The sequence below is a fragment of the Eriocheir sinensis genome, chromosome 65 (genome assembly GCF_024679095.1).
Source record: "Eriocheir sinensis breed Jianghai 21 chromosome 65, ASM2467909v1, whole genome shotgun sequence".
NCBI classification, from domain to species: Eukaryota; Metazoa; Arthropoda; class Malacostraca; order Decapoda; family Varunidae; genus Eriocheir; species Eriocheir sinensis.
In genome coordinates this window covers 6,634,892-6,651,785 of record NC_066573.1, presented here as the reverse complement: position 1 = coordinate 6,651,785, position 16,894 = coordinate 6,634,892, and the positions used below count along the sequence as shown (strand labels likewise).

The 16,894-nt window shown below is 40.5% G+C and overlaps 2 protein-coding genes across 2 annotated transcripts in view; both read right to left on the bottom strand.

Moving 5' to 3' along the window:
- Positions 1-16,894, bottom strand: part of LOC126987544 (general transcription factor II-I repeat domain-containing protein 2-like) — a 32,807-nt gene that overhangs the window by 3,408 nt on the left and 12,505 nt on the right. The window contains exons 2-5 of the mRNA XM_050844588.1: positions 10,782-11,056; positions 8,055-8,116; positions 7,325-7,501; positions 6,949-7,121 (exon numbers count right to left, since the gene is read on the bottom strand). Coding sequence (XP_050700545.1) covers positions 6,949-7,121; positions 7,325-7,501; positions 8,055-8,116; positions 10,782-11,023 — 654 coding nt within the window. The 5' untranslated portion in view covers positions 11,024-11,056. The remainder of the gene's footprint in view (positions 1-6,948; positions 7,122-7,324; positions 7,502-8,054; positions 8,117-10,781; positions 11,057-16,894) is intronic.
- Positions 2,213-4,225, bottom strand: LOC126987546 (vitellogenin-1-like). The gene is made up of 3 exons (XM_050844590.1): positions 4,207-4,225; positions 3,668-3,791; positions 2,213-3,276 (listed from the first exon to the last, which is right to left on the bottom strand). The coding sequence occupies exons 2-3, from the start codon at positions 3,759-3,761 to the stop codon at positions 2,216-2,218; spliced, it is 1,155 nt and encodes a 384-aa protein (XP_050700547.1). The 5' UTR covers positions 3,762-3,791; positions 4,207-4,225; the 3' UTR covers positions 2,213-2,215.

The following is a 16,894-nucleotide window of genomic DNA, read 5'->3' as shown; positions in this document are numbered from 1 at the left end:
TACTAGAGAGGTTTTTAACTTTTTACACATGATTACAATATTCTGTGGCTTTATTGGAAAACTTTGTATCGACCTATTTGATGCAAAATTTGTTAGTGAAGAGAACTAAGGCAATCTAGACTTCATTTTTTCAAATTTAGATGATATTATAGCAGTTTTAATGAACATGACACAAACTTGTGACGTTATGAATCCAAAACTAAGGACAAAGTTGATAATAACAACAAATAATACATTATATCTACAAAAATATTGTATTTGAAAGGAAGGATTTTTAGTAAAGTGAATAAAATGACGCTTCTCCATTGTACACAGCAAATGATAAGGATAAGAAAAACGCTGTATAAACTTTTAGATTTATTCTGTAGAAAAATGCAAAATAATCTTCATGAAATACAATTCCTTCTGTGCATTAATAATGCAATAATGAACATGTGGTATCACATAAAAAAATCAAACAAAATGAAAATGTTTCACTAATTTTTCATATAATAAACTTTGTTTATCTTCTGCCTAAGGATGCTGTTATTAGCATGGCTGCAGAGTCGGATGGTTGAAATCCGACTCTGAGTCCCGACTCAAGACTCTAAGAAAAGCTCCGACTGTGCAACCCTGCTTATTAGAAGAGACAGAAAAAATGGCATCATTGTAAATATAAAAGATGAGCAAAATACATGTAACGTAAAATCGTATTTCTGTAACTTAAGCATCTCTTGAATAAATAAAAAAATAATTCGCATTTCCAAGCTGGGACAAAAACATAAGAAATAACTTTGGTAATTTTAAGCCTCAACGAGACCTTTATTAGACTAGAGCTAAGTATTGAAAAAAGCAATATTATCGATAGTAAAAAGAGCAAACATAAATGTTTATTCATGTATCTTATGCAAGAAAGAAAATACTAATCCCATCCATGAACTGAGAAACTGAGAACTGAGAACATAAGCGATGTAAACAAACATCTCGTAAATTAATTAGCTACCTGTTTAATTATTATCTTAGGTAATTTTATGCTTCTGGTGAACGTTTCTTAGACTAGAAAAACTGAACAGACAAAAATGCATTGCAACAGAAGTATCTACTGAAAGAAACAAATAAGTAGAGGTTCTAAAGGTTTTCATAGAAGGACTTGTACTGTTTAGGGATCAGATTCTTTCTGCACAGTTCCATCAAGTCTTCTTTCTTGGCTTGGGATATTCCAGGCTTTGAACTGTAACAAGGTATGAGTGCCAAACCGCCACTATTTGTCTTCTTCTTTTTAAGTACAATCACTTCATGAAAATCCTCCTCATAAGAGTGTTTACAGAAAACTGAGCAGGGTGACTCACTTGATATTTTTAATGCTTTAATCATGTTCATCTGGAGACCTTTAATGTTCAAAGTTCCCAAATCTGTTGCAATCATTTTTATGTTAAGGAAATCTTCAAACGTCATTTCTTTTACTTTGAAGGGTTCTCCCCTCTTTTTTGCTGTTCTGATTCCAGTAATGAAAGTTTCAGGCAGGAAAATTGGCCCACTTTTTTGAAGCCTTTTCATGTTTCGTTCAATGAGCGAATGGGCCGAATCACCTTCATTCTGGGTGTGCCCTCGAATCAAGTACTTGTGAGTAACAGATTTAATATTCAAGAAGTTGACTGCATATAGGTACAATGAGAGCATGAATTTGTTTTTCTGTTGGCCACCACAATTATCAGAATAGAATGTTATATCAGTAATTCCCTTGTCTGAGCATTTTTTCATGAAATCTAGTACACAGCTACCCAATTCATTAACGCCTCTGTGACCATTTGATTCGTCCCACACATAGCAATAACATTCATTGGACTTTAAATCGTAGATAGTGAAGTTCAGAACGTTAAGCTTTGATTTATAGTAGAAGAGGGAAACGTCTCCTTTGGGAAGAGGGAAGACTGCTTGTAGGTCATACACTGCGACAGCATGGGTAGATGGAGTAGTTGTTTTGTCTAAATTTTTTTCGTTTCTGGAGAGCTGCTTCTGTAAGTGATGTTGATCATAATTTTCTTTCATACTCTGTTTCTCATCATCGTTTGCATTCTCAAACGCCTGACAGGTATCACATTGGTCTTTTTTAGGGCTGAAAAATGAAATGTTGTATTCATTTTTGAATATGTTATAGTAGTAGGCATAATTTACATATTCAATTTTTTCTTCTTTACAAATGTTCACATAGTCTCTATGAAGTTCTGCAACTGTTTTACTGCCATCTATGAATTGTCTCGATGTATTGGCTCTCATGTAGTGGCTTTCTATTCTTGGGATTGAATCGATGTGTTCTGCATACTTTGTCCACAGTAGATTGGTCAAGACCTTTAGTCTTGGTGTGCTGTCCTCTTTTTTCAGGCTCCATAAGGACTCCTACCACTTTTGCCCTTTTCTCTTGTACTGTGCGAATAGGCCTGTCGTTGATATCTAAAGTATTTTTGAAAAATACTTTGCAAACTCTCTTTTTTTCACCATCAACATTGAAGGAAAAAGCATTATTCAGCTTCCTTGGAGGTCGGTTTCCACCAACACGAATGTATCTGTAAGATGGCTGGATTTGTTCCATGCAATTTAATATGAATAATCGTTGCTTCTCTAAAGACCCTAATTGCCAATAATCATTAAAAATTCTTTCTCTCTCTTCATTTGAAAAGGTTGAAAAGCACTTAAGCCTACATTTTTCAGTGCAAGGAGGCTTCATTGTTCTTGCAGGTTTCTCCCGGTGATACTTTGACGCCATCTTGTAAGCTTTTCCTTCATTTCTAAGCTTTTTCGGTGCATTTCTGTACCATGTTTGTGGGTTTCTCTTTCTTTTAAAACCTTTTTTCTTCACTGGACTATTGAGGATGCCTTCATTACCACACTGATCTCCTGAGTATTCATCACTGTCATTACTCTGGTCTTTTTCTGTAGTACCCAATAATTGTGACTCGGGAACATAATCTTTGTCTTCAACAGAATCGTCTGAATCCACTAAAGCAGAGGAGGAACTGCTTGATTCTGAGGAAGAGCTGCTTGATTCTGAGGAAGAGCTGCTTGATTCTGAGGAAGAACTGTTTGATTCATCATCGCACGTCGTGTCCTTAGGCAATTGAACATTAGAATTATCGTAGTAGCTCCCGTCCAAATCAGAAGTGGTAAAATGTTCATTAGAAACTAAGTTTAGACGGGCTTTAGAAGCAGATGGTTCTCCCTCCAAAGAGGTATGAGAGTCCTCTTCCATGTTTGTACTCTGCCTCTGCAAAGAGTCACTGGCTCTTTCGTGTACAGATCCTGGAAAATGGAAACAAAGAAGTTAACAAGAGAATATTTTCATATTATCAAGTTTTGATCTAACTTTTTAAATGTTTTAATAACATGCAAGAAGTACCTTTTAATAATATATTCATGTGCAAAAATATTCATAACATCTGCTCTCAAACGTAGTGGCAGAAGTAAATTAAATAATTATAAGAACAGCTATGGAGGCCATTGCAGGGAGAGAGAGAGAGAAAAAAAAATAGCCTAAAAAAATCACAAGTATTAATTTTTTCATTGAGCAATGCAATTGTAACAGGATAGAAAGTGAAGTTGTTATGAGTTCAAAAATAATATACCAGATAGGGTTAATTCAGCAAATATTTACGACTAACTAATACTCATAATTATATAAATCACAACTTACCTGTGTCAGCATCGTTGGAAACTTGCTCTAGGCCTATGCCAGGGCTTTTCTTTGCCAGAGCTAATTTCAGACATTTTTCCCCGCGTCCATTCATTTTATTGAACACAGATGGAGTGGGCGATATCTGCAAAAATAGAATAATAGTTTTCAGACAATCGGCACATCTTTGCTAGATTGGGTGAACGTAAGTGGTTAGAGTGTCATAATTCAAAATAATTTTAATGATATATTTCACACGTCATCATAGTTCAGATTTAAAACGACTTATTTCTACTTAGAGTTCAATCATAAGACACCTATTTATCCTAATTTTGTGACAATAATGACACATCTTCAGATAACCAACAAGAGTGTCTGCATTTTCAGTTGCAAAATGTATCATTTTGTTTACACCCAAAAAGGGTGTCTGCATTTTCAGTAGCATACTGTATTATTTTGAAATAGTTTCCAAAGCAGTTAAGTACGTCTCAAATGAATACTGTATTAAGACTAGAATAATACACTATAACACTAAATAATCCATTACAAAAGATACTTACATTTGCTTCAAGATAGGCACATCAAGACATATGTCACTTCACCCATCCCGAAGCACAACTGAGATAAGACAGTGTTACCACTAACCTATTGTACTTTTGGTTTGGTGTAATGGAGACATTTAGCGCCACCATGCGGGTAATTTTTCAAGTAGAGATATGACATTTATACAATTAAAAAGCTTGCATTTTGAGGAATATGATGGTGTACTCAACTCAAAATTCTCGATTTTTGAGATATGACGTTATTCGAATTAATGAGCGAATTGATGGAGCATCATCCTCATCACGGAGCCGCCTTCTTCCTCTATGGCCAGCATGGGCAGCAGATGTTGAGGCAACAGGGGCAGCAGATGTTGAGGCAACAGGGGCAGCAGATGTTGAGGCAACAGGGGCAGCAGATGTTGAGGCAACAGGGGCAGCAGATGTTGAGGCAACAGGGGCAGCAGATGGTGAGGCAACAGGGGCAGCAGATGTTGAGGCAACAGGGGCAGCAGATGTTGAGGCAACAGGGGCAGCAGATGTTGAGGCAACAGGGGCAGCAGATGGTGAGGCAACAGGGGCAGCAGATGTTGAGGCAACAGGGGCAGCAGATGGTGAGGCAACAGGGGCAGCAGATGCTGAGGGAACAGGGGTGGCAGATGTTGAGGCAACAGGGGCAGCAGATGTTGAGGCAGCTGGGTGTTTCGAAGGGGTGGATGTATGCCTTGGTTCTTTCCATACGGGGATATCACTATCATCATCACTCTCCTCTTCTGGTTCGCTCAATCAGGTCAAGATTTTTGCTATAGAATTTTTAAAAAACAAATTGATCATCAGCTGAGAAGAAATAAAAGTCAACGTATCCAAATTCATTCAGTTTTTATTTACTCCATCAAATTTGATAAACATATAATACTTCTAAATAATGGTACCTCTCCTCCAATTGGCGCATGTCCTGATGGAACCTTTCTCCCTGCTCAATCTTTATACTCATCAAACACATCATGCTGCTGATGAGTCTGGCGCGTTGATGAGCTAATGCCGCCTTCAGCTTCTCAATGGTCAGTATCCTTGTCCAATCAATATCTTCTCCCGGTCAACAAGAGGAACCCGGACTGCTGACCAAGTAGAAAGTTCACCATCTTGAGATGATCCATTGGTGCTGCTCATTAGTTCTCTTGAGAGTTGTGACAAGCTGAGACCATACTCCTCTTCTGTATCTCCTCCCGCTGTCAGGAAGCTCTCTGAACGCTGGTACAGGAATTTCTCAGATGGAAGGTCGGGTACTGGAGGCTGTGCTGATTCTTCCGGTTGATGCAAACCATCGGAATCCCAAACTTCAGTGAGTGCCCAGGACTTATCTTGGTCACCCAGCTTGAACAAATCCTGTGATGTTCTTCCTGTCCACTGACAGCGTTTATTCCTGCATGACTGTCCATATCAATGACCTGAAAAATATTTTAAAAAATATATGTAATATGTAATAGCAGGATGCAGCTGACTGTCAGCAGGATGACTGTAATTTAGAGAAGTAAGTTAGTTTTGTAATTCGATATATTCTTCAAGAAAAATATGATTGAACTCAAAAACCCTGATATTAGCATATGTATAGCTCGTCAGGTAGGCCTATGGCTGTATCTCAAAAAGTTGACCTGATAGAGCAAAATCAGTGTGATATTCGGACTCAGAATTGTTACCCTGTGTAATCTTTGTCAATGTCACTGTCATATAACTCGTCATATTCCAGAGTATCATCCTGTCCCTCATCTTCACTTTCATTTTCACTCTCCTCACTGTTCAAATCACTGGTCACTGATACTTGACCAGATTTATTCATCATGTACTCTAAAGAACGGTCAGAAAGATGGCGTCTTGATTTTTTTGGCATATTTAACTTTTTTTTCAGTTTACAGTCAATATTCAATACCTGCAAAGAAAAAACACGTAAATAATGATTCAACAAAAATACACAATCAAAACGTTGGGTATTTTCCACCCACACCACAAAACACTGTCTATCACAAATGTCAGGTGGAAAACACCCAAACTCCACTCTTTGGAAAAAACCCGGCAAGAGAGCGGAGCAGCACACCCTTCCTCGACAACAGCAAAGAAAGAACGGAAGCTACTGGGAACCGCACGCGCTTAGATCCAAGGCATCAGTGGGTACCACGTGGTCGACCCTTGGCGTCGGGTGAAAAACACCCGGGGTTTGTGTTTAAGGGTTAATCCTCTTCTAAACCTCTTAAGAGAAAATGGAAGAGGATTAAGAGGAATTAAGAGGAGGATTGAGAGATTTAGAAGAGGATTAATCCTCTTCCATTTCCTCTTGACCCTTTCCATACTGTGATGCCGACGTCTGTGTCACAGATGGAAAGAGCTAACAGTGATAGGAAGATAGGAAGTGTCTCAACATAAGATTTGAAACAAATTTGAAAGCTTGCCATATTCTAGTTAGTGAACGAAAATCAATGTGAGGTGCGACATCACTCTTGCTCGCGACTGTACATGACTTTTTAAACTTCAAAGCACTTGTATCTCAAAATGACATTTTCCCATCTTCAAAATTAGAGTTAGTAAAAATTAGCGAAAAGATCTGTAATCTGCTTGCACTTTTGGAAAGCACAATGGATGGAGAAACTTTGGATGTATGATGGAGACTCATGCTTCTATATAATGAAACTTTGTCGCAGAGTGAAAAGTAAAACTTAGTCACCACATGACAAAGGAGGTGAATTATTGGTGACAAGAACAAACACAAACCTCTGCCTTCATTGCTTTTCTTCTCTTCACAGGAAGCTTCTCAGTTTCTTCCTGTGGTCCCTGGAGCAGGCTCCCCCCTCTGTCTGTGACACACTCAGCCACTTCTTCCATGCTGAAGCTGTCAACGTCCTCTTCTTTGATATCTATTTCTTCTTTGAGGTAGACAACTCTGCCTGCAACAATGGGCTGTGTCACTGTCATGGTTACCCTCATTTCATGGATGGGGAGGGCAAATAATAACTTGTTGTCAGGAGCTACCACCACGAGTAAGCCACCTGGCCTCATGTAGTCTCCTTATAACCTTGTGTGTCCTTTGGTGTTATGCTGGACACTTGTGAGGCAGAGGAAAACTCTGAAAGACCTAACTGTAAGGTACCTTGGGGCTGGGGCTCCTCCTGTGAGTCAGAGGACTGCCAGGAGACAGGCTCAGGGTTTAGGGCGAGGGGGTCCTGCTGAAGCATGTCCTGGGCCTCCTCTGTCCATGTCGGCTCCTCCTTCACCTCCACAACCTGCACGTCAACATGGGGAGGCTTCATGACTTCCGCTGGATGATCTGTGAAAATAGGTTCTTTCATTACCCCAGGAGTGCTTTGTTGGGAGAACCCACACCAACACTTCATCCAGGTAACTTCTACCTGTTAGGAGAACAAAAACACATCCTTGCACTTGCCATTTATTAAAGCAAACAACACATTATGAAAACATGCATCTGTGTCTTTCTTTCCCTGTAGAAAGCAACACACAACATGTTCAGACATGCAGAGTGAAGAAAATAACATTCGCTGGGACTTCCTGAATAAGTAGACAAAAATACATTTTGTCCTAACATCATCATCATTCACATTTTGCACGCCTGTTACCACTAACAGTTGAAATGGTCTGTGTACTGCATTACGTAAATAGGTACTATAGACACACACACACACACACACACATAAACACCCGGCACGGACACACACACACACACGCACATAAACACCCGGCACGGACACACACACACACACACACACACGCACATAAACACCCGGCATGGACACACACACACACACACACACACACACATGTATAAAGCAGTGGGATAAGGAACAAAATATGAACTTTCTTACCGTCATGGGCTGGAGGCTTCGCCGTCTTGATATTTACCAAATCAGCTTTCAAGTTGATCAGTCTGAAAATTTCCGGGCAAAACATAATTAATTTTGAGGTTCTCTATGCAATATTTTGTTAATGCAGTGATAGTAGAGGTAGACTTTTTCAAGGCAAAGGTTTCTCTACTCAGCCTTCCATCATATCCTTTTATATTATTCCACAGATCTAGCCATGTACAAAGTTTCTGCAAGAAAATATACTTGTCATTTACTCGTAGAGGAGTGGAATACTTGTTGCTTAATGAATGCCTTGCTTTGGATGCCTGACATTCATGATGGTCCACCAAAGTAATATTACCTGATATATTGAGCAACATCTTCAAAATATGGCAAACACTGATGTTTTCCAGTGGTCACTTATGCTTGTATGACACAATCATTAAAAAATTGCAATACGAGAGACTTTTTGCTTTTCTAGATTAGGTGGATTTAAGTCTTTTACAGTCAGTTTATAGGCATATTTGAGGAGTGGATTGTTAGCTACAATATGTAATTCCTTTAAGAAGTAAATAGAGCACTACATATTTTAGTGACATTATGAAACTCACCCTCAAAGTGAAATTCAGGAAATATCATACACTTTCCACTGTCTTTATGGTTAAGCCAGTTGTTTCTTATACACTTGAGCAGGACAGGGTCAAACATCAAAAAGAGAGGACAAGAACTATCAGCAGGGTGTTCATACATAGGTAATTGAAGATTCAGTAGGCATTGATGAAAAAAAAGACAATGCTTTCTGATTTATGGCATTATTATCCGTTACCACACATATTACTTTAACCCGGTGGTAGCAGCGGGGATCGTGTTTCTTAATGGCCCCTCTAAGCGAGAAAAATGAGAAAAAATTATCACTCACACAAACCATTTCATAATATATATCAACGCATTTGTGATCAGTTTATGTATCATCTATTTTTAGGGGTTTAAATTATGGCACAAATTTGGCCCGTCGCTGCTACACGGTAGAGCCACAAATTTGGCCCGTCGCTGCTACACGGTAGAGCCACAAATTTGGCCCGTCACTGCTACACGGTAGAGCCACAAATTTGGCCCATCACTGCTACACGGTAGAGCCACAAATTTGGCCCATCACTGCTACACGGTAGAGCCACAAATTTGGCCCATCACTGCTACACGGTAGAGCCACAAATTTGGCCCGTCACTGCTACACGGTAGAGCCACAAATTTGGCCCGTCGCTACTACCTGGTTAAGATTAAAACTTAAATTTTCCAGGCCAATGATAATACGCTTTATGTGAGTAAACAGATTCAACGCATTAACAGTTTTCACTGGCATGACATGAACAACATCTTTAAAATGTGATACAAACTATTCACTGTGAACACAAATGCACTACTAGTTGCTGCATCAGCACTGTTGTAGGCTGACCCAATGGTATTCCCACCTTCATAGTCATGAAAAGGCTTGATATGGATTTCATCAATCATCAGAGCCACTGTACACTCACTTTCGGAGAGAGATTGAAACTTATTCTTGGTATATCTAAGAAACCCGAGGTCACTTTGCTCTGTTGCAGGACTGAAATTTTGTGATAATGTTACTTCCCTGACAGCTGTATAGCAGGGAGGCATCAGGTACTCAGTACTCCTTAAAGTGATAGCCTTTGGGGGAGCAGTTATACAGGAGGGATGAAAATATCATGAATTTTGGTGAGTACTGGACTTTAGTCATGGTCATCATGTGAAGTTGCTCACATATAACCAGTGATGGAATTCAGCCGGTTCACACCGGTTCGCAAGAACCTGTTCTTAGAATTTCTTTAATCCCGAGAACCGGTTGTTATTGTTAGCTTAAATCAGGGGTTCTCAATTTTTCCCCCATGAACACCTTTTACTTATAACTTATTTTGGTAAACCCCTCATAGAGAGAACCTGTTCTTAAAAAAATTAAATCCCACCACTGCATATAACTGTTATGTTGGTGAAGAACTTGTAAGACTCATCCTTTAAAAGTGACAACACAGTAATTGCACATTGTAGCAAAAACATAACTCTAGCTGAATTAGTTGCAGGTTTCTTTAAATCACACTTATTAAAGTGGCTCAATAGTTCCTGGAAGAACTAATAGTAGTATTTATAAATTCAGGCACCTTGTACAGTCCCAGTGTATGCACCTCAACTCTAAATATAGTATAGGCCTTAACTGAACAGTCTTGGTGAATAAGAAGGGATTTCTTTACCTCAGTGTGTGGGTATTCTGAAATGTTATATATACACTACATATATAAGGGTAGGCGGTGGCCGAGTGGTTAGCGTGCAGGCTCCACATTCATCACGCCATGGACAACGTCGATTCAAATCCCCACGCTACCACCTGGGATTTTTCAGTCACCGCCGAGTGGCCTAAGACTACCAACATGCTGTCCTGAAGACCACCCATCAACCCGGACTCTAGAAGAAACCGTCCAAGTGAGTCAAATATGAGTTCCGGGGGACAGCATGATCCAAGCATAACTGGCGTCACTATAAAAAATTCCCTGCGCCATGACAGGCTTGGGCCGACCACCAGGCCCCTGAAGAAAGCCTACCGGCACAATAGGCAGAGAAAAAAAATAATAAAAAATAAAAATAAAAAATATCTGAAGTGATTCTTCTTTCCTTTTCAGCGACCAAAATGAATCAAGAAAGCTTACTTTTGACTCCAGTTCATCTAGATTTACAAACCTGCTTTCCTGCTGGTGTACCAAATCATCTTGTTTTTGTTTTTCAAGTGCAGATTTGATTAGTTCCTTTTTCTTTCTCTTCCGTCTGGCATCAGGAGACTCTCGGGAAGAACCAGCGGATGACAGATAAGATGGGGTGTAAGGTAGCTTTGTTGGAACTGCTCCTGTACGGAGTCGTGGGACCTTCAGCTTGGCAGAAAATGTGACCCCAGTTTTTTCATTGAACAGTGATGTCTCCCACATAATGTCCTCTGGCTGGAAGTGTAGGTGACATACCTGTTGGGCAAATTATTATATCATTATTGTGTAGTCAGACTCAGATCATTATGACTGTGCAGTGCAAGCCCATCAAGTATTTCTTTAATTAGAAAAACAAACATTGGTCCAGTATTCTCAACTATAAAGGAAGTGTGAAAAGGCAAAAGGGCAGCTTTTTTAGGCAGATTTTTTAGCTTTAAGCTCAAAAAGAATGACTACTGCAGATATAAAGAAAGGATCAGCTTTTTTGACAGGATATCTGCATCTCAGAACTTATTTTTTCACTATATTCAAAGTTCAAACCCCTTGTCAACAGGCCTCATTTCATGTGCTTGGTAAAGAGATCGGTGACACTCACAAGGTCTGCAGCCTTCCCTATTGCCAGGCCATCAGAGTCTGGTTCTGGAAGACCTGCTACAATCAAGTTCTTGGCTCTGAATACTTTGTCCTTTTCCTCTTCTGACAACCTGGACCTCTACTTTCACTTGGCCATTTTCAATAGCACCTCCTCCTCCAGGGACATTAGCATTTTTACTTTGTAAAACTGTTTCAATGTCTTCCTTCACTTCACTCTTGAATTTGTCTTTTTCCAAAGCTTTATTTACCTCGCTTATGGCCTGTTTAACTTCTTTTCCTGTGTCTATTCTTAAGTTATTTTCTTGTGTGGCAAGTTTCTTTTCCAAATCCTCCATTTGACGAGTGTTACTGTCCACTTGGTCTTTCTGAGGGCCTATACTGTTAATGAATTGTTGTGCAATTTGTTTGCAGTTCCTCACTGTACAGTAAAACTTTGCACGTGGGCCCATGTTTTTCCACATCTTTGCTTCACTTTCACTTAGTCCTTCACATTTAAAGTGCACCCAGAATGTGCAGCAGTCACAATATATTTCTTCACCAACTCGGGAGTTGCAGTGGTCCACAAATAACGGACCTTTTCTTCCATGCCCCAATGCTTACAGGTACCTTTTCGTCATTCATGTTGTCTACCTGCACCCTCAGCCTGTTTTCTACACAGTTTCTTTGCCACAACAGACACTTGGAACTGTACTGACAGTCTTACCTGGTGTTCCCCACTATCGTGTACTTAGGCAAGCTAAAGTTGAGCGCAAAGGCGTCGCAGTTCCTAGATATCAGCAAGATAGTTATCCTAGATATCCACAAAGCTTATCTTCAATGTAAGGTTTGGTTGGACCAGCCAAAATCCGTGATACATGAACTACATCAGTTATCTTACAAGCATCAAATGTATCACATATTGAACAATGATATCTATACTGGTACAGTATAACTTACTCTTGATTGAGAAGTTGGAGTGAAGTTATCCCTTCTGATGGCTCTTAACCACGTGTTGGCCACCTTTTCCTCCTTTGGAAAGGAGAAGATATGGACTTTGGGGCCATTACCATAATTCCCCTTACAAAGGGGAACACAGCACTTAAATGGCATTGCAGTTTTTCAACAAAATTCCAAGCTGAAGTGGGCAGAAGGGCTGGTGAACTGCAACGCTACACTATGGCTATGACGACATCGTCAATCTGCAACAAACTCAGTCTCACATCTTCAAGCCATATATTATAAATGTAAACTATTTCACTGCTATTATACGATTATATCCTTTTATTTCGTTGCTATTATACGATTATATCTTCTTAACAAATAAACCGATGAAATATACCATGTTAACACTGGGATCCACGTGGCCATTATATGAGTAAATAATTAGTTCCAGGAATGGAGATGGTAGAAAGAGGGTTGTAGCTGGCCCCTCACTCGTAGTTGCCAGATAGCAGGTGACTGAGTCGCCTAGTATCGGGATGGAGGATTGGCTTGTTGAATATAGCAACTGTAACGACAGCGTCATGAATGTCAAAAAGAGATATTAAGAAATGGTGACAAATCAAACTAATAGGAGTACTCAGTTACGACTCAATGTATTTATATATTTTTTGTGTGAGTATTTCTCCCTCTCCTTATATTATATCTTATTTATTTTCCTTTATTTTGTGTCTAATTTGATGATGTTTATAAGATATTAATGTTGGAAAACCTTTGTTTATCACAGAAAAAAATATATTTTCCACAAAGATATGCATTAAAACACACAAAAAATAACATTTTAGTTGGAGAGTGTACGACACTCTCAGCCTTACTTGGATGACTCATACTTTGAGCTGTTAGGCCTTGTTATATCGAGACAGCAATGGAAGAGGCCGTAACACTGGTAGTGCACCTCATTTCAGTTTCAGAAGACGTTTTGGCACTTGCAAGTTTGGCAATTCGTACTTGAGATGTCTCACATAATCTGCTTTAGTGAAGTGTAGACTACAAACTCTTGCAATTCCAGTGTTTATCGTCCTGTTATTGTAGAACTCAATCCATACTTTTTGTGTTGTCTTATCAACAGGAAATCTATGCAGATGTACATTTTTCCTCTTTCAATCACCTAATTTGCACCCTTTGACACTGCAACACACCATTGTTAGTATACGGAGGAGCGAGCGAAGAATGAGGTCAGGCCAGGTCACTCCAAGTGTCGCGGTGTGGATGTGATTTCTTACCTGGATGGGGACACGCCCCATCCAAAAACTGTGTGATGTCTCCAACGAAAACTGCAGCTGATGATTTTCACTAAGGTGGTCAGATGGTTGGCAAATATGACATCACAAGATGGCACGGACAACTACTAATTTTCAATACCCAGTCAATAACAACAATCCAAACAAAACACCCAAAGAACAACCAATCTACATGGCAGATTAATCAAACTCATATAAGATCTGACCAAGATGCTTGTCCAGCTGGTACTTGAAGGAATTCACCGAGGTAACAGAAACAACAAAATCCGGCAAGCTGTTCCAAATGTTAACTACTCTCATAGAGAAGGAGCGGGCTCTCACCTCAGTGTTACAACATTTCTCATCAGCAAATGATCAAGATTAGGACAAAGTCCTCTTAAAATTTTAAACACCATAATAAGATCACCTCTGATCAATCTGCCTTTGATCGAGTAGAGACTCAGTTGCGCGAGACGATCCCTATAAGGTACCTACGTCACAGAACCCAATGATTTTCTGAGTCCATCTTCTCTGTACCACTTCAAGTAGTCTTACATCGCCCAAATATCTGGTAAACCACATCACAGAAACGTAGTCGAGGATTACCTAATATGTGAAATAAAAACCTCTCTCATAAAATCTGGAGTTCTACAAATAGTTCCCTTAAGAATACTATGGCTTATGCCACTAGCTTTGCCTGCAATCTCTCTCACATGAAGATGGAACTTGAGAGAAGAATCAATCCTGACCCCCAAGATCTCTGTGGTTGTCAACATCCAAAATGAGTTGCTCACCAATGAAGTACTGCAAGAGAACAGGTGCTTCTAAAAAAAATAATAATAATAACCATGCGTGGTGGACCTAGTCTCACATGCGTGGGTTAATCATTCCCAATGGCCGCTTCCGCTGCCGCCGCCACCAAAACAAATGTATGTTTATGCCTTTTCACTGCCATCGCTAACCACCCCACCATAAAACAGGTGGCGGTATTTGTCCGCCACTTTCTACTAATATATATCTATATATATATATATATATCTATATATATATATATATATATATATATATATATATATATATATATATATATATATATATAAAGGGTTTTGAGAAGGTTTGGAAATAGACCAAAATTAAGGCGCCACAGTTATACTGGACCTTTACCCAAATAGCCAGACAATTGGGAGACTATAATTCTCTCAGAAGATTTTGAGCACACAGATGTCAAGCTTATAGGCCTGTAATTGACAGGATCGGAATGAACTCCCCTTTTAAATAACTGCATTACATAAACATCTTTCCAGTCTGAGGGGACACGCATTGATGAGAGATTTTCTGAACAGTAACAACAGGGGGTAACTAATAGAAGGGGCACATCTTTTTTAAAAAAAGACTGAAGGAATACCATCAGGGCCAGAACAAGCAGGTTTTGAGCCAAAATTGAGGAATGGGACGAATTTTGAGCCGACCGTGGGTTGACCTCCTATATTTAGATTTTGACGGGATGCACACACCAGTTCAAATTTCAAGCACTCCGTCGGCTGACCTCCCCTTCTACTGGCCTTGCTCAGGGCCAGCCAGCGTCACTCACCGTCCTGTCAAAAGAGCCTTCCTCTTCAGTGTTGTAGGGGGCTGGCTAGGCCAGGGGACCACGGCCTCTAGGGCCCTAGCAGTGTGGATTAGCCTGTCCCCGCCTGGTGATGTCTAGTTAAGCTGTGGGACCATGACTGACATCTAGTCCTTCGGTGCTCGTCAGCCTTTTGTTTGGGTACATCAGCGGGTTGGCGGGTCTTCCTTTCCAACGGCGCCCCTTCATTTTTCCAGCAGCTGGCAGTGGCTGATGTCTCCGCCTACTGTGATTGATTGATGATTGATAGTTTATTGTTGGAGTAGGGAGTCTTTCTTGACGCACACCTTCCCCTAACAGCCAGCAGCCCTGGAGACCATTTCCGTTCTTTACCGTTTACCGTTTACCGTTGATGAGGTTTCAGCAGGCCCTGCTCAACTGCTGATGCGGCGCAAGTTGGGGTAGGTCCAACTCGGACCATCATCTCAACCAACTCGGACCATTCTGAACGACCAACTCGGACCATCATCTCAACCAACTCGGACCATTCTGAACGACCAACTCGGACCATCATCTCAACCAACTCGGACCATTCTAAACGACCAACTCGGACCATCATCTCAACCAACTCGGACCATTCTAAACGACCAACTCGGACCATCATCTCAACCAACTCGGACCATTCTAAACGACCAACTCGGACCATCATCTCAACTAACTCGGACCATTCTGAACGACCAACTCGGACCATCATCTCAACCAACTCGGACCATTCTAAACGACCAACTCGGACCATCATCTCAACTAACTCGGACCATTCTGAACGACCAACTCGGACCATCATCTCAACTAACTCGGACCATTCTGAACGACCAACTCGGACCATCATCTCAACCAACTCGGACCATTCTAAACGACCAACTCGGACCATCATCTCAACCAACTCGGACCATTCTAAACGACCAACTCGGACCATTCTAAACGACCAACTCGGACCATCATCTCAACCAACTCGGACCATCTCCAACTCAGACCATTCTGAACGACCAGCTCGGACCATCATCTCAACCAACTCGGACCATTCTAAACGACCAACTCGGATCATCATCTCGTCTTTTACATGTTGCACTAAGAAACAATCTCTTATTCTTTCTATAAAACTGTGACTATACTGATCTCCATTTGATACTGTGCAAGTTGTCCAGTTTATATTAGGCAAGTTAAATTCTGAACGACCAACTCGGACCATTTTGAACGACCAACTCGGACCATTCTGAACGACCAACTCGGACCATCATCTCAACCAACTCGGACCATTCTGAACGACCAACTCGGACCATTCTGAACGACCAACTCGGACCATCATCTCAACCAACTCGGACCATTCTGAACGACCAACTCGGACCATCATCTCAACCAACTCGGACCATCATCTCAACCAACTCGGACCATCTCCAACTCGGACCATTCTGAACGACCAACTCGGACCATCATCTCAACCAACTCGGACCATTCTGAACGACCAACTCTGGCCATTTTTATTACAAACTTGAACCATCGTTTCTTCCAACTCGAACTCAAGATTCAAACCTTAGGTGAATCATCCGAATCATCTTCTCACCCACACTCATGTCCAGCCCTCATGTCTAGACCGTGGTAAGCACATCATGGACAAATGTTTTGACAAAGTGCGTCCCCGACAGGTGAGATTACATGTGCAGCTTTCTGTGCAGA

Coding starts and splice junctions, on each gene's coding strand:
- LOC126987546 (XM_050844590.1), bottom strand. CDS start 3,761: ATGAATGGACGCGGGGAAAAATGTCTGAAATTAGCTCTGGCAAAGAAA. Junction 3,277..3,667: donor TTCCAACGATGCTGACACAG/GTAAGTTGTGAT, acceptor TCCATTTTCCAG/GATCTGTACACGAAAGAGCC.